The sequence below is a fragment of the Apteryx rowi genome, unplaced genomic scaffold, assembly GCF_003343035.1.
Source record: "Apteryx rowi isolate R43461 unplaced genomic scaffold, aptRow1 scaffold_141, whole genome shotgun sequence".
Taxonomy (NCBI): domain Eukaryota; kingdom Metazoa; phylum Chordata; class Aves; order Apterygiformes; family Apterygidae; genus Apteryx; species Apteryx rowi.
Window position 1 is genome coordinate 1418670 of NW_020447653.1, and position 17917 is coordinate 1436586.

At 56.9% G+C, this 17917-nt stretch overlaps 1 protein-coding gene across 1 annotated transcript; it reads right to left on the reverse strand.

Annotated features, from left to right (window-relative positions):
• Positions 1-1517: 1517 nt before the first annotated feature.
• On the reverse strand, positions 1518-10479 carry HTR3A (5-hydroxytryptamine receptor 3A). Its single transcript, XM_026057900.1, has 9 exons — positions 10386-10479; positions 6352-6515; positions 6145-6189; positions 5084-5193; positions 4192-4361; positions 3408-3568; positions 2809-3019; positions 2412-2645; positions 1518-1816 (listed from the first exon to the last, which is right to left on the reverse strand). Exons 1-9 carry the CDS (start codon positions 10477-10479, stop codon positions 1518-1520), a joined length of 1488 nt encoding a protein of 495 aa, XP_025913685.1.
• Positions 10480-17917: the final 7438 nt, after the last annotated feature.

A 17917-nucleotide genomic window follows, 5' to 3' on the forward strand; every position in this document is an offset into this window, starting at 1 on the left:
AGTCCCTTCCAGCGCTTCGTTCCTATGGAGGCAGTCTGCTTTGCTCTGGAATTTATTYGGCACTGACTGTCACCACCCTGTTAGTTGTCCCCCAGTTTCTACAATGCTGGGCAGGAATATGGAGGGGACCTGCTGGTCAAGCATGCAAAACAGCCAGGTGGGGGGGGAGAGAAATACGTTGAGCTGTCTCTCATGAAACAGCAAGCAATGGTGATGAGAAGCAAGCCCGTGGCCTCCCATGCTTGTGCTGGGCTGACGGAGTTGGTGAGAGCAGCCCCGTGCCGAGGGCAGAGCAGCTGGCAGGACTGTGCCCCTCTGCAGGGAGAGGCACGGTGACACGAGGGAAGGTGCAATTGGRAAGGAGCCGGGTGGCCGGAGACGGCAGCTGGAGCAAGAGGGAGCCCTGGGGGAAGGCAGAGGGCGGAGAGGGCCCCCGGTGCCCCCCTGCTCCCTCGCAGGCCGCCTCGGCTCCCGGCGCGCCGCGCTCGGCGGTGCCCGGCCTGGCGCGGGGAAGCACCGCCCGGCGGGCGCGGCGCGCAGCGGAGCGGGACGCTGTCCGCGGTGCTGAAGCSGCCGCGCCGCGCCGGGAAGGCAACGCCGGGGACCGAGCACAAGTTTCGCGGCGAGCCCGCGGCAGGCAGCGGCCGCGGCCCCGGCGCTGCCCTCCCGCACAAAGGAGCTCGGCTAACAAAAGCCCCCCGCGGCCGCTGCCCCGTCTCTAGGTGCGGGCTCTCCCCGCAGAGCTTGCCCTAGCGGGCCCTGCCGCCTCTCCCGGAGCGAAACCCACCGCGGCCATCGCTGGCGAGGGGCAGGGCTGCGCGGCAGGCTCGCCCGGAGSCTCATCAGGGGCAGCCGCACGGCTCGGGGCGCGGCGGGTTTCCCTGCCTCCCGCCGGCAAGGTGCAACCTGCTCTTTTCCTTTTGTTCTCGGTGGCAGGAGGGTGGCGGCGGCAGCGGTGGGGGGACGCTCGCACCTACCCGTGCACGGGGSATAACAAAGGGCCACACGCCGCGGGGATTAACTTGCATCAGCACCCGCGAGGGCAGCGGGCAGCGGCTGCAGCGTCTTGCGTCTGCAGGGATTAGCCTGGCCGAGGCCGGACTTACCGTCCCGATCGCAGAGCTGAATCGCCTCCAGRCTCAGGTTCTTGATCACCTCCTCGCAGGGGCTGGTGGGGCTGCTCATGGTGTGCGCCAGGCGCGGAGCCTCCATCGCGCCCCTCGCCGGGCCGGGGCTGGGTTGGGGCTGGGGCCGGGGCTGGCCGTCTGCGCGGCGGTGCGGAGCCGCGCGGCAGCGCTTCCCTGGCGCCGCCCGGCTCGGCTCGGCNGCCCCGCACGCCGCCCCCGCCGCGCCCGAGCCCTCGCACGCGTGCTCCGACGCCGCTCCAGAGCTGCGGGAAGCCGAGAGCTGCGCCAACGTGGGTCTCTGTGGTCAGAAGTGCGGGTGAGTCTGAGCGTGGGGACTGGGGAGCAGCGCCGGAGATCCCCGTCTCTCCTGCCCTGAAGGGCAGGCGCAGCTCAGGCGTACTGCCACACAGACCAGAGGGTGCCCAGCGTGATGCTGTAGGCCAGGATAGCCACCAGGTATGCCCGGAAGAGCAGCACATCCAACACGTAGCCCACTTGCAGCCACTCATGGGCCACATGGTGAAACTCCTCACGTTTCTCAAGGAACTGGCGGATGGTGGTGATCTCACGCAGGAGGCTGTGCATGAGTGGAGAGCCCTCAGCCTCAGCAGGAAAGGCAGGCATGGACCTGGTGCCCACTGCCACCTCACCCTCTCGGAGATCCTCACAGCTGTAGTGATTCAGCCCGGCTGCAGGATTAAGAGAGAAAAGCGAGAAAAGCCTGTTTAGATGCTGGGAAGGTTGTTCACACCTGTCTTTCTGCACATGAGCTCGATGACTGGATTGCCATGCATGAGCCACGCTGAATCCAGCCCTGCCCTCCACTCCTTAGACTGCTGGAAACACAGCTCAGGGGCACTGGCTTGCATGGGAGCCTGGAAGGTAAAAGGGTTGTATTTGGCTTGGAGGAAAGGAAGGGTCCTGCTTGGCTGACATTTGGTGTGCCAGGTCAGGAGATTGTGCTCTGGAGAGAGGAGTTGTTTGTGAAATACAGATTTCTGACAGTCTCGCCCTGGCACTGGTGAAACTCCAGCAGTGCTGGGTGCACCTGAGCTGTGCTGCATCACACCTCTGGGCATGACAGGGACTCTGTGTGGGGCCTTCCCAAGAGATGGGTGTGGGATGTCTGTTTCTGTTGCTCGGAGCACCAATAGAGAAGATTATTTAGAAATCTGCAAATTTTGCAAATTCTGGTAATATGCAATTAGACTAGCTTTGGGCTTGTGGCTACCTGGGGCCCAGTCCTCTTCTGCTCTCTGTGGCAGCCCTGTGTCCAGCCCTTACCTGTGCTGTCATTATTCTCCATGTGCCTGGAGATGTCCGAGCTCTGTGTCTTGCTGTGGATGAATTTGTTCCTGTCCCGGATACAGAGCAGGACAGTGGCTCTTTCCAGCAACAAGTGCTTCACCCAGTCAGGAACATGTGGCTGCAGGTCCTGCTTGTGCACTAGGTGCACAATGAGGGTGGTCTCCGTGAGGCTGATGACAAGCAATGCCATGCACACCACAAAATAGACACCTGTGGAGAAATCAGTGAGGTGAGTGGCCTGCAAGGCCAGCACATTCTCTAGATTCTGCACAGAGCAGGCAGGGCCTGAACATCCCTGCCCACTTCTCTRGGAGAGCTTTGGTCTATGTACAGTGCAGCAGCTTCTGCTGCTCCAGGCCCAAAACTGTCATACCTATCAATGGCGTGCCAATAGCAGTAGCTGGAAGTGTGTCAGATACAATGATTAGGAAGACTGAGTAGCCCAGCAGGAGGGTGATCTTGAAAGAGACCCTCTCACCGCTGTTGGGAGGTAGGTAGAAGCCCACAATGTCCATAACCATCAAGAAGATGCTGGGGAGCAGCAGGCTGACAGCATAGAAGAGGGGACGTCTCCGGATAACTACCTGCCAGGGCAGAGGGAGAGACAGGAGGGGTTTATTGCAGGGAAGACCCCCATTTGAAGTGAAGGCTGGAGCTAGTGTGGCTCTCCACTAAGCCAGGCAAGGATGGAGTGCAGAACTGAGTGTTAATGGAGTCAGGTGAAGGGCTCCAGGGGCCTCCTGCTTGCAGGAAGGAGCTCTGCTAGCTGGCGGAAGCACTGCCAGCATGGAGCACCTCAGTTATGAAGCCATGGGAACTGGGCTGAACTGCCCTTGAGGGCAAATCCCGCGTTAGTGCCTCATCTGTGAGAACAGCAGTGGCCAAAGCGGAATAGGTAGCATTTGCCTCCCACAGTGCAGGGTTTCTCTTCCCTCCCTCCCTCCCGCACCGTGGTGAGGTGAAGGCCCTTACGTAGAACTTCATCTCAGCGTAGCTGTCACTGCCCTCGACGCTGAACTCCTGGAAGTGGCTGAGTACGTAGAGCAGCTCCCACTCGCCCTGGTTCATGAAGACGCTCTTATCAAATTTCACCAGCTCCGGCTGCCGCCACAGCGAGAGGTTGAGGTCATGGACTGGGGGGCAGAAGAGAGGTGAGGACAGAAGTGCAGGTGCGCTCCATGCCAGCTGTATACGTCTGGGAGCACTGAACGCCTCCATGCAGGGCGGTATTTCTCCTCTCTCCTTGCACTTGTGGAACAGTTGGGCTGCATACATTCCCTATCCACTAGGGCCATCTAGAGGGACGATGCATCTTCTGCATTGAGCTAACATACAGGAGACACGCTTGCTCTCTGATGCCTCTCCTCATCAGCTCCTGTCCTCAAGAGGACCAGTGCAATGTCTGCCTCAGACAGAGGAGTGGCAGCAGCCTCAGCATGGACAAACCAGGCCTGGATTTGCCAGCAGGTAAGGGCAATCGTGCACCCCTTGCTGTCCCCCSTGTCTCCACTTAGCTCCCTGGATGCCGCAGGAGCACTCTTGGCCCTGCCAAGCTCCCCCTGCCCATGTCAACACAACTCGGTGGAGGCAAAGCCCGGCTCCCCACCAGAACAACTGCATCAATGCCTAGTGCATTTTGTGACAGCTTGATAACCCTTCTCCAGCAGGAGCAGGTCACCACCCCATCCCTGCCTTGTTTCCCCTTTCCAAGGCTGCCCCAGGCAGGGCCCGCAGCTACAGTGGTCCCAGCACTTACTGTTGTGCAGCCAGCTAGTGAATGTGAGCGAGCAGTTCTGGACGTCAAAGGGGAAATTGTAGATATCCAGGCTGCAGGCAGTCATCACCTGGATGGGTTTGAGGTTCCAGACTTCTCCGTAGTGGTGAACATAGACATAGGGAATGTTGGGGGACTTCCCAACGTCCACGCTGAAGGGCACAAGGAACAGAGACCAAGGCTAGGGAACACTTTGGACATGACTGTGAGCAGAACGGGCTCCTCCTGGTGAGCTGTGTTTGGGGCAGTAATGGCCCAGGAGCTGGGAAGTTGTTGTGCTATTCTGCTAATCATTTTTGGAAATAACTCAAGGCTGGAGGAAAGGGTCGGGAAGGGAGAGCTCCACTCTGTGGTAGCATGCCCACTTCCGAGCAGTGCAGTGCTCCCCATGCTGTTGGCCACTCTGAGACCAACCCAAGGAGCATTTGCGCCTTTGCCTTTTGGAGCTATCGGTGGTTTTAAGGGTGGCTGCAGCACGAGACTGTGAAAACACCTTAAATGCTAGCAGGAGCTGGGGGAGGGGAAGGACAATGGCCTGCTTTGCGGGAAGGGCTGGCAGCTCTGCAGCTGCCCTTGCATTGTGCTTCCTTAACAAAGCCTTTCTCCAAATATCTGAATTCCACCCCCGGCACAGTGTGGGTAATTACAAATGTTTATGGTTAGCCAGCATTGGAAATGTCCCAACTCCCAAGCCGTTTCCCCATCTGCAGCTTACCGGATGTGGGGCTACTGCCAGTTCTGTGCTGGGAATACAAAGCAAGAGGTGAAGTGCATGTGTGTGCTCATGTTGGGAGAGGGGAGTTAAATCCCCAGGCTTTMTCTCATGGTCCCGTGCAATAAGGTGAGGAGAACCCAAGAGTTTTGCTGCACTTACAACTCGTTGATGTTGATATCAGGCACCCAGATGCTCTCGGTGGGGAGGGAGATCCGCGTTACGTTGTCAAAGTGCGCTGGGTCCCACTGAAGAAACTCATCGATCCAGTGCTGCAGGGGCAAGACAAAAGGGGGYTTAGAGATCAAGGTCGGTTCCAGCCCTTTCCAGATCCAAACTCCATGCTAGTACCCTGCCACAGAAATGAATCTCCAGGGCTGTGCAGCAGAGGAAGTGAAGGCTGCTTCTCCTTATCACCCCTGCCCAACCTGTGAGAAGCATGGAGTTATGAAAGTCACATCTGTAACCCCCGAGTTTCATGCCCTGCAGAAGTCTTGTTACCCCTTGAGATAGGTTTGACTTCACTGTGTTAAGCTGGGACATTAGCAACGAGATGCGTGTTCGTGGAGACACCTTTGCCTTCCCTGGGTGCTAGCTGTCCCTGGGTGACATCACGGTCCCTACACGCATCCCCTCCAGGACTAGAGCAGATTTGCGGTTCCCTCATCCTCTTGAGACCATGTGGCCCTGACTGTGCCTCAGGTGGCGTGTGGGTTGCATCCTCACCTGAAGGTGAATTAGCTGACCTGATAACTAGGCAGTCACAAGGAATGGAAAACGCTGAGGCAAGTAGATAGCTGAAGAAGTGAGGATGCTACGTTTGGCCAAAGGGGGAGCCAGCTCTGTGTGGGTGCAAAGGAGATCTTTTCTGTTCAGTTCAGCACCCCACAGCTTTCTTGCACTCCTGCCTCCAAAGCAGCTGGCCCCAATTTTCCAAGGAGCCATCAGGCCAGAACCATTTTCTGGTAACAGAAGCTGGGATACCAAGCCAGGCAAACGTCAGTGCTGGGGGGCAGTAGCCTGCCTTCCTCATGTGTGTGTGAGCAGCCTGCTCTCCCCCGAGGGACGCGAGTACCCTCTGCAGAAAGCAGCCCCAGGGCTGCTGCAGCAGCAGCACAACGCTGGTGCTTGTCACTGCGAGTGCTCCGCTCTGGCGGTGGCAGCTTGGGGCTGCACAGGCCCTGGCGAGGAAGGGGTCGCTTGGGAAGGTCTCATCTGCTCACCTGTCTGTACCAGATATACGTAGTCAGCACCTGGTTTTTTTCATCCTGTGGGAATAAGGAAAGAGAATATATGATTGGCAAAGGGTGTTGTGCATGTTCCTGGTGCTAACTCCAGCTGCTGCTAATGCAGATGAAGAGACATTATGGGGCAAAATTTGCACACAGGTTATTGTCCTGGGCAAAGCGGGGCAGCGGCAGTGGACTCACCACGCTGAGGATGGCGTACACCATGACATCAATGGCCACGTTGGTGGCCATTCGCCAGTCCCGAACTGGCCGAACGCCTTTCTYGTAGTGAGCCAGCAGGTGGTCAGAGAGCCGGAGCAGGGTGGGCTTGCCGGGCCCTGACGTCCTGCTCCCTGCATGGGTAGCTGCGAGGGAAAAGGAAAAAGGCTTTGTCATGGGTCTGACCTGGTGCAGATGTCCTCGAGCCTGCAGTTGCCCTGCAGACTGTCACAGAGCACAAGGCACTGCTAGGTGACACACCTTGCTTGCTTTTGGTTTGGGATTTTCCAGTCAAAGTACCGGTAGCTTGATGGGAACAAGATTGCCACCAAGAAACATGATCTAACGCTTTATTGATATCTTCTCCTACTATGTACAYAGCTTTCTCTGTGACCTTCCCCTGGCTCCCACCCTACAATGTAACATCTGACGGGCTGTCACCTTCCCATTCTCCGAGCTCGGTGTCAGGATCCCCGGGCAGCAGCACTGGGACACTGTGAGAGAACCGCTGTCCTGAGAAAACTTCTCTAATAGTTACTATTTTCATGGGTATTTTTTCTTTACTATGAGGCTGGAGAAAGCCACAGTTAAAGATGAACCAGGATGCTAAATTCATTCGTTATGGAATGAAAAAGAACAGAGTATGTCTACAACAAGAAAAAAAGGTTAATGTCATTAACCTTTAATGAGAAAACCATTAATCTCAGCGGGGCCTTGCCATGTACGCCACTGGGCTTTGGATCAGGCCCCCGAGTGCTTTGTGCGTCGCAGATGCTTCCAAGTGCTGCTGGCCAAAGTTGCTGCAGTCGGAGTTTCTCTTGGAAAGCAACTCTAGGACAGCTGGGTTTTTTGGCTATCAGCCAAGTATCTATCTGTTCCTTAACCCATCTTTGCTGCCCCCATGCCTCCGTGCGATGCTGGGAAGGTCTGCGTGTGCTGCCCTCGCTCCTGTGGGCACAGGGGGAACGGGACTGGCCCCAGCCACAGCAGAAACGCGGTGGGTGAAGACGAGCTCTTGGCTGTGGTCCGCGAGTGGGCCCCGAATGCACCTGCCGCCAGTGGCACGTGTCATCCTGGGGAGATGATTTCACATCTGTGTCTCGGAGATGATCCCTTGCTTTCACCCTGGTGTCTCCTGTCTGCCTAGATGGCAGACTTTGGTGCAAGGACAATCTGCTGCTATGGGTCTTACGGTGCCTTGCACAAGGGAGATCCCTTTCTCTGCTGGAATTTGTGATATAAATAATATCTAGATCAGTCCCTCACTGGAAGGTCCAGCAGGAGACAGACCGCAGACTTCCACCTTGTGTTTATTTTTCAGTCGGTGTTCCTTAGCGCCTGGGGCTGGAGAAGGATTCGCGGGGCACGGCGTGAACCTGCACGTGGCGTGTGCTCTCGCGGCCCTGCACTGCCCTGCTGCGGCACGGGGCYGAGTCGGCGGCTGCGTGTCGTCAGTTTGGCACCTCTAGGTAGGACTGAACTCGCTTTATCACTAAAAAGGAGCGGTTTTTAATAATTAGACTGATTGGTATCTTGGTACCTGCTTCCTGTGGAAACGATCTCTGCTAATGCTGCGAGCGCTAATCGCGTTGCAAATTGCCGTCGCGGCCGCAGTCGGTGCCGCGAGGCAAGCGGCGGCGTCCGAGCCRAGCCGGAGCTGCACCCCCTCACTGCAGCTCTCTCCCACGCAGCTGGCACCGGGGCCTCTCGGCGCTGGTGAACGGGCTAATTGGAATAGATCTGCAGGAACTCGGGGAAAGCTCAGGAAGGGAACTTCAATCTTGCCTTTAAACTAAAAAAGCCAACAGCCCCGGCCCYTCCACCTTTGCAGGCGATGCGTAATGCCTCCGAGCCGGCCGGGCGCACGACCCTCATCCAGCGCCGCAGGGGGGGGCAAGGCAGAGTCATTAGGTGACGGGAGGAAAACAAGCGCCGGTGCCCCGGCGCTCGCATCCCTGCCCAAGCGGCCCCCGGAGCCGCAGCTGCCGGCTCGCAAGAGCTCGTCTTCGGTGCCACTTGGCAGCGCGAGCCGGGGGGGTTGGTGGCRGCGAAAAATTGCCTTGGAGAGAGCGGATCTGGCTGGGATCAGGGATACGAGCGGGCATCCCGCTCTGCGCGTGCCTGGTGGAGACTGTTGGGCGCAGCGACCTGTCCGGCCCCATCCTCTGCTGGCAGCAGCTTTGCCTCCCGCGCTGCGCGTAAGGGGGACGCGTCGGCTGCGCGCCTAAGCTAGAAATAGATATGTCCTTGGTGCTCGATATGCCATAGCTCAAAAACTGACACTCATAAGGTTAAAACCAGCAGAAGAAACCTCCAAATAATGCAGTTAGATGTTTATTTTGTCCTGCAATGAATATTTTGTTACCGAGTTTCTGAAACACCATAATGCAAATGGCATAAAGTGTGGAGTGGACTGTTATCTTTAAAAATCTAATTGTTAATTTAAAACTTTAAAAAAGTCAGGACAAAACCTTTGTCTTTTTCTGGCTTTTTCCCTTCAGCTGAACTAAGGTAAGACTGACRGGCACGCTCCTGAAATCGCCTGCATGACCCACATCTTCCCTGCGTGTGGATTTGCTTTGAGTTTTCTGTGAAAAGTTGGCTAAAACTGCCTCTCCCGTTCGGCCTGCCATTGACTTTGCCGCCGCAGCCTCTAGCGGCGCAAGGCAGTTGCCATTTCATTTTTTATTTTACTGAGATATCTTTAGGGAGGGCAGGGGGCAAGCAAAGGCTTTGGGTCCGTACTGCTAAATGGGGAGGCTGCATTTCCCCCCCTTGCAGGTGTTTGCACGCTTGCTGCCTGCACAGGTGCTGCGCAGTAGGAGCGAGACGCGTTGCAGCTGTGCTGTGGTGTGAAGTACCTGGTCCTGCCAGACCAGGGCAGTCGCCACTGCTGCCCTTTCCCGCAGGCAGCACATGGACCTTGCACACGGCCAGGCGCCTGGCGGGCTGCACTGCACCATGCCGTGCYGCGGGGATCCCCCACCTCCCCTCACTCCGGGCACCGTGCGTGCAAGAGCATCATCCCTCCACTTTAGCGCTAGCAACCAGACAAGGTTTTGGAGTCGGCGGTGGCTTCCGCTGGAGGAGGCTCTCTGCCCTGTCTGCAGCACACCCAAAGAGCTGAGTTACAAACCTGCCGAAAATTGGCAGTTGCAGTGGCACAAAATGGTGCAATGATTTTGCTACCATTGCTGGAGGAAGGTAAGCAATGAAACTAATAATTGCTCACTAACAGTTTTGTGGTTACTTTTGTGCTGTGTGGAGCTAAGGTCATGAACTATAGCCACAGCATCATCTCTGTGCACTGTCATCCAAAAAAATCCAGTCCTGCGTTATGAGGACTGAAACATTATTAGAGAAATGCATTTTTCAGGTTAAGTGCTTAGGCAGCAAGTTCTAGAGAGAGATACAGACAGACAGACTATTGTGTTTCCCTTTCTTGGTCTTTCCCATCTGAACAAGCTCAAGCTCTGAACACTTTGGAAGTGCTTTGAAGCCTTGCACTGATGAGCCCAAAATTCTGCACGGGGTTWAAATACCCCGTTACCGTGCCACAGCCACCGGCACCGCTCCCTCCCCTCGTAGCCGGTGCCACCAGCACTGCTCAGACCCGCAGTGCCTCAGAGACAACCCAAGGTTGCTCTTTCCCAGGTACGTAGCTTTTCAAGAACAATATGTCTTTAAAAACGTAGCTTTTGCATGCTGTATACAGCTGCTAGGGTTTTATTAAGGTATTCCAACATGTCTTTTAGTAGCGCATGATCCTCCCCAACCTTTCAAACTTCCCCGCAAGTTTCCTTACCTCCGTGTTGGAGCATTGCGGYGAGTGGTAGCAGGGCGAGGAGTACTCGGAGCACAGCATGCGCCATGGTCCCGCAGCGCGGGTCTCCCTCACCGCTCGGGCCCCCAGCAGCRCCGCACGTGCAAGCGGGTGCTCCCGTGCTCAGCCGCTGCCGCCCGCCCTCGTCGCCTGGCTCTCCCTGTCCTCTCCGCTGCGGATACGCCAGCCGAACAGGAGAGCAGCCAGCCCTTTTTGTTCGCTTTCCCCCAACCATTGGGTTTCTGAAAATGCCTAATTAATCTTGCAATCAGTCTCCTCGGCCGCATCAAGTTTCAGGAGGGGAGGGTGGAAGGGGAAGGCGCCCCGGCTGCTCGCGGTCCCGGGCAGCAGTGCAGCGCTGCAGCCCAGGGGCTCCCGTGGCGCCGCTCGGCACACAGCCTCTCCCTAATTTTGGTTATAGATAGAAGCGCTGATGCTGACTTTGTAATCTAATCGGGATAATGTTGCCTTACTTCTGTTAGCGCATTGGACAAAAGTAGAGTGAGGTTTTCTGGAAGAAAGTTCATTGCTCCATTGCGGTGTGTACTGCACGGGTGCCTGTGCATGCAGGCGGCCAAACCCGCGTTACGGACCGGGGCCAGGAAGGATGGCTCGCGGGTGGCTCATCCGTGCAATTGTGGTCGGCCTCCAGCTAAGAAACTGCTTTGACCCTGTTCTCCTGTGTGTGATCATAGACAAACTGGCTGAAAAATTGCTCTGGGAGCAATTACCGATGCAGGGGGGGACTGAGCAGGCTCTTGATGCCCTTTATAACTGCCTTGGTTATACGCGCTTCCTGATTTTTTGATGGATTTATTGTTCTTTTGGGGCAAAAAAGGGAGGAACTTTTAAAGTTGGGCAGCCTCATGCAGTTTTACAGTTGGATTCAAGTCCCTTGGAGAGCCGCTGCTCCAGGACAGGCCTTGCAGAGGTCGGTAACGTGGGTCACAGGCAGAGCATTTCGATATAAGCAAAGGCTCAGGTTTGAACCCAAAATTTCTAGCATGAGTCAAAACAATGTTTTATTTTAGTTGGAACAATTTGCATTTGCACGGGTGGCTTCAGAGAATGAAGGATTTAGGTTCCCACGGCCTCGGGACCAGCCTGGCCGGCTGCAGCCCCGGCCCGGCCACACGCTCCCAGTGCACTGCAACCAGGTGTGCTCACAGCATGCGCGGGCTGCACAAACCTGGCAACCTCACCGCGTGGATGAAACAGATACTCAATGTCTTTGAGCAAGCAAGGCCTAAAGCCACACTTGGTCCCATATGATTCAAAGCAAAAATGTGCTGCTCAGGTGCTGTCTGCAGCCGTGTGATTGAATTTACAGGCTTTATCCTAGGTGCTGTTAGAGCTTTTCTTTTTTTTTCCAGTTTAAGCACAGGCACGATGCAACTCTTCCTCTCTCTTCTCCCCTGCAGCGCGGTGCTGCCGTGGAGCCGCAGACACTTGGCATTCTGATCTGACACCTCCTCAGCCTGGAGGTGCGCGCTGAGCGCAGGAGTCTCCTCCGCGGCGCTACGCGGCTGCACGCCGCACAACGGCAGAGCCGGAGGTGCAGGGCGGCTCCAAGCACCGTGGCAAAGAGGGACCGGGGCGGTGCGAGGTGGCACCTCGCAGCCGGCAGGGCCTCGTTCCCGGTTTGGGTTTCGCTCCGGCTTTTGTTGTTGTTGTTCCAGCGCGCGCAGCCAGCGCGGCGATGCAGCTTTCCCTGAAGAAATTTCCCATTAATGGGACTGATGGCAAGGTGGATAGGCAGGAATTGGAGCCTTTGGCGGCGGCGCGGTGCAAATTGCATCAGATGGCAGCRCGGAGTCACTTAAACAAGATAAGAATTAGTGCGCGGCCCTGATGAACTCCCCCTCGGCTGCCAATAGTCGTGTCAAGCAAAGAGAGAGTGCAAAGCCGGGGCTAATTTGATTTCTCGGCTCTGTTAGCGGATGGTAAGTCACCTCCCAGGGAGCACAGACAGCTCGGAGCTGTTTGCCGTTATTGAATCTGGATAATAAAAATCACGGGCAGCGCCGCAGCGGGGCCGGGGCCCGTGCCCTGCTCTGTCGGCGCCGGGGAGCGCCCGGGGCAGCGGCACGGCCCCAGGGTGCGCGGGAACAGCGTGGGAATCGGCGCGGCRCAACTTGGGAACCGGCGCTGCTGGGCCGGCAGCCGCCCAGCACAGTGGGGACCGGTGCGCCGGGTGCCTCTGCCGCAGCTTCGTTAACTCCGAGCTCTCTCCCCCGGGTTTTATGTCTTCATCCTGAAGAGATTTTAACGTAGCTCCTATCAGCCCTTCCGTTATCGGATATCTAATTAGTGTGATCTATTACAGGCTGGTATTACGCATGCGCACACGCGTGGTCTGTGCGTTGGGGGCTCTTACGGGACTTTTTGTGGGACGTCTGATATAAATTGGCAGCATCCAGATCAGATTTACTTTCTGAAATGGTATAATGGGATTTTATTAGCTCTGTAATCTGCTGCACAGTAATTGCTTTTCTGAGAATCGAAGCACTTGGCATCCAGCGCTTCTGGCAGCTCGGTGCAGGTGCATCTTCCCGGGCCAAAGCCTCCTCTGCTGCCCCGAGCGGTCCCGACGGGGCGTGTGGGGAAGTGGAGGCTGTGAGCTGTGCAGCCGGCGGGGTCCCGCACCGGAGCAGCGCACGGAGCCAGCAGAGCAGGTCCCCCGGGGGATGCTGCAGCCCCCGGCCTCAGGCCCGGCCGGGACAATCTGTATTTTCTGTAATTTAGGAATGCAGGAAAGGAGGGCGCCAGTGCAGCCCCGTGCACCTGTCCCAGCAGCTTCGGGGGCACGTTTTCCCCGTTTCCTGTTGCCTGACAGCTTTTTTCCGGGACGCTCCTGACGGCCACGCCGCTGAGGAGGGCTGAAAGGGGGCGGCTGCAGCCGGGACGGGGCTGCGGTGGAGGCTGAGCCCCCGGCAGCGGGGAGGGAGGTTACAAACGAGGCGCTGGCAGCGCGGGAGTTTGCAAACTGCAGAGCACAGAGCCATTTCTTGTCTAGATGGAGACAGCTCCCCATAACGGCTAATAGGTTTTTGAAGCATATCAGCCACAGAGGAATCTGTTGTCTCCGCTTGGCCTTTAATTTAGTCCAGAGAGCAGGCTGGCGTTCCCGGAGGCCGGGGGATGCTGCRTCTCCGCCGCCCTGCAGCCCTCCGGCATGCAAACCGGGGCAGGGGCGGCAGCGCGTTAGCTGAAACGCCGAGCAGGGCCGCGGTGCGGGAGCAGCCCTTCCCCCGGCCGTCGGGGCTCGCGTTTCACAGGGCGTTCGAGGCATCAAAACCAATAAAGCATCACGGCGGTGCTCTGGCAGCCCGGCTGCCTGCCGGCCCCGGCCCCAGCGCGGCCCCCGGGCCACCCATTAGGGAGCCGTGCGCTGCCCCGAATTGCATGTCCGCTGTGATTTAACGCTGCGAGACATGACATAACCTGGGGCGCACACGTGGCTGCCTCCCGCGCCTGCACCGCGGGGCTGCGGGGCCGGCGAGGAAGAGGAGGGCGAGCGGCCGCAGGGATGCTGCTGCCCCGGGGGCACGGACGTGGGGACGGGACGTGCCGGGGGAAGGCATTGCTGCGGTCCCGCTTTTACAGCTCRGCCAAATGAAGCCCGGGCTTAACTATGTCGCCGCCCGGCTCGTATCAGCRGGGCTGGAAGCCGCCTTTCAGCGCCACGCTGGAGCTGGGGCTCTGCTACACATTTCGCTAATTTAATCACTGCCATGGGTCATTGCCGGTACTGATGGCTTTGCTCCGCATCGAGAACCGGCTGTCATAAACGCCTCGGTGCTGCATTGTCTTGCTAATTATGAACCCATAAATGTCTCCTTAGGTAAATAATTCAACATAAATAGAGGTGGACTCAGAAATGAAGTGCAGATGGGTGCTTAGGTGGCTGCAGCTGCACGCTCGGTGCGGGTCACGCTGGCCGGGAGCAGTGCTGCAGCCGGAGCGGGTGCTGCGGATGCCTGCCGCTGGGATGGGGCCGGGATGGGGCTGGGGGAAGCGGCTGTGCGCAGCCTGCCCCTGTGATGCAGCGGTAACGGGCGCCTTGGCCTCCATGCATCTCTAAATTAAACGGGTGACTTGGAAATAATAACAGAAGAACAAATAGCAATGTTTCCAGGGGCTTAACCAACGCTCTGATTAAAACAATTATTTTTTTCCCCCTTGCGGATACGCGTCTGCGGCAAGCAGAGTTTCTGCCGTCTCAGGGAAAGTGCTTGACAGGCGCAGTGAAGACAGAGCACTCGCGAAACACCCTGTTGGGGATAATCGTACCTTAGCAGGAGCATGAGGAGCTGACCCGATCGGTCTTTTCCATCTGTGGTTCTTGTTTGCTTTATTCGTCTTCATGAGGGATGTGATTACGTGCGTATGATGTAATGAGTTTAAATTTATATTGGCAGCACTTTGAAAATAAGATTTTATTAGAGCAATAAGAAAACTTCCCCAACTTGCGTTGCCATCCTTAATAATAAAAATGAGCAGGGACAATAAATAACCAGCGTCGCTGTGGTCGGGCAGATGAGCTCTGCCACGGTCCCGCTGTATTTCACGGTTTAATTATCAGCGGCACCAAGTTCTGCGGGGCCTGGAGGGGACAGTTAAGACATCTCTGCAGAAAGCTCTCCAAAGTGACACTTGATGTAATGGGCGCGAGCCTGGTTCTTGGTATGAGAGGGTATCTCCTCCAAACTGACTTGTTTTTAATCTCCTTTGAATAGCCCTGTGATAAACGATCGCCACGCTGGTTCCTGGCAGTGTGGTCTTTGCAGAAGCAGAGGAAAATGTCACTTAAATGGGATAACTTTTTTTGCAAAGTCATTTGTTAGCTTTCAAAGTGCCTTAACCACAGGTGCTAAATGGAGACATGGATGGTGAAGCCTTTGCATTGCCCCAAATGACATCCTCGTGGATCGAAGGGAAGTGGGGAGGAAAGCAGGCAGAGTGGCACAGGGTCTAGTGTGACCCATCAGGAACATGGCATTAGCTAAAATGCTTTAACAACTGAGCTGCATCGTACACTGAGGCCGTAGCTCAGCATCTGAAGCCAGTGCTGGGGAGACCGGCTGTGTGTTTTGGTCCTACAATGGTTCAAGTACTGAGCAGTGAAGGCCGGTTTTCTTGCACCTTGATGCAAAGAGAATATGCAGCATCATAAATGTGCATACGTATAACATGCACATTGCCTTCCACTGGCCCGAGGATGAAAACACAAAACCAGCATTTGCCGTTCTGCTCTGTGCTGAGGCCAGGGACGGCCTTTCCAGGGATGCCAGCAAGCAGGGAGTGCCGGTGCGAGAGAGACCATCTCCTTGGATCGGGGGGGAAGCGGTGCAGGTCTTCGGGGCGCTGTCCTTGGCGGGCTGCAGCGGGGCCTCGCTGGGGTGCGCAGGGGCTGGCAGTGCTCGGAGGGACATCTGCCCCCCGAAACATGGGGCGGCCGGGGGCATCGCTTCCTGCAGGGGGAGCCCGGCGCGAGAAGCATCTGATGCTCTCCATTTCATTAGGAGCAGTGGAAGCGTTTCATGGGCAATTGGAGCTGAACACCAGCGCTGCGGTAATGAGCTGCRAGAGGCAGCTGCAGGTGAAGCACCGCGTGTGGAAATGGCGTGTGCATGCACGCAGCATGGCAGGGGTGGGCTGACACCGAATTCAGCTCTCCATTTTGCTCCTTTTGTGCTATTTCTGCTGCACGGGAAGTGATGGCTGAAGAATGCACATCCGTGCGCCAGCCAGTGCCTCTCCGCGCCCCAGGTCTGCACCCTGTTCAGTGCCTGCAAGCCCTGTTCATCCCATCCGACCGGGCACRCGTGCCTGGCATTGGCAGTGCTGTCCAGGGCCCTCACTGGGAGCTCCAGAGGGAGCAGAGGGCGACGGCGTACGTGCCGACTGCCAGGACATACGCTCGGAAGAGCGGCGCATCCAGCCGCTCTGCCCCCAGCCTGCCCTCCTGCTCCCGTACATGGAGGTGAGTGCTGATGGGACGCGGCTCTGCTAGGATGTTCTTCACGTGGGCTTTCCGAGTGGGCATTGCCTCCCAGCGCCCCTGTTCTCCAGCTGCCTCCTCCTTCCCGTGCAACGGGAGACCTGTGGAGGCAGTGAAGCGTGCTTTGTAAGGTGGCAACCTCCAGGGGCACATACGCACTGGGAAGAAAGCCTTCTGCATTCCCCTGGTGCCACGTGTGGCTTGCAGAGCCATCGCCCCCCAGCAGCAGGAGATGACCCTGGCTCAGACATGGTCATCACCCAGGTGGAGGAGCTTCACTAGCAGGATGGACTTGGACAGACTGAGGACCAAGAGGGCCATACAGACTGTGAAGAAGACCCCTGTGGCAAAGGGAGAGAGAAGAACAATTTGGAGCCCAACATCCAAATGATAACAGCTGTAGCACATCTCTGGGAAAAAAGGAGTTTTCTTAGCAACCTGCTAGTATTTACTCATCTGCTTAATGAATTCAAGTTGAAACAGCTGCAGGGATGAGTCACATGTATTTTAACTCAGTGAGCAGCATGAGTTCAGCCCCTTGCTGCTCTGTGGATGGCAGGTACAACTTGGGTTAGCGGTTCAGGTCGGACTGCCTTGCTTTCACTGCTGTTTGGGCGCGAGGCAGGAGCAGAGCTGCACCCCCAGGCTGCGGCGCTCACCGATGAGCAGTGTGCTGAGCATGGTGCCCAGCAGCTCGCCCGCCACGTTGGCTCTGGAGACAGCGTAGCCCTCCAGCATGCTGGCTTGAAGGTGGTCCTCGTGTCACGGTTGGGGGTAAGTAGAAGCTGCCCAGGTCTACCACCATCAGGAAGATGCTGGGGACCAGCACACTGACCACGCGGAGCAAGGGGTGCCTTCAAACAACGACCTGGGCAGAGGGGAGAGCTCAGGTGGGTCGGGATGGGTTTGAAATTCACTTGCAGCACAATGCACTGTTCGGGTCTGTAACTTGATTCAAAACCCAGGGTGAAAAAGCCTTTTCCTCATTGGAAGGGGAGGCGAGGGGGTGGCAGTGGCGCCCTGCCAACACAAGCCAAGCTGGGCTGTCCTCAGCTGCACGTTGCCCTGTGCAGTGCCCTAACCCCAAATCATCCTAACGGCAAAGAAGCCCTGATGCCTTTAAATCCCCCAGCAAAGGGAGGAAAGCACTTTCATTTCAGTCGTGTTCTCCATTAGACACCCTTCAGGTGTTAGCAATATTATGCCACAATTTCACTATCCATTAAAGGCAGGTAATAATAAGTACACAAAGGTATTTGGAGCCCATTGACGTTAATGAAGGAGATCCATCTCATTGGGAGCAGGTACAGCAGCGCGCGCCAGAGAGGCGATATTACCCAGGGTTAGGTGGGAATTGCAGACCCCACCAGTATTTAATCTTGCTTGGCTGTCTTTACGGCGCCCAGCTGCAGCTCACAGCAAAGTTTGCTGCTTTTTCTCCCTTGGTTTTTGCTGCCGTAATTTCCTGATGGACAGGAAGGTGCCGACTTGGACCTCCCCCGGCTCCCCAGGGCAGCGGCACGCATTTATCTCGTTTTGTTTTGTTTTGGTGAGTGTTGCAGGAGGGCTGGCAGGGCAAGACGTGGTCCTCAGGGCCAGGCCTGGCTGGTCACCCAGCGAGGCAATGGGCAGCCGTGTGGACGCCCTATGGGAAGGCAAGGGCAGCTGCCTCGGGCACCGGCACTGTGCACGGACTCGGGTGCAGCCTTCTCGTCAGCGCA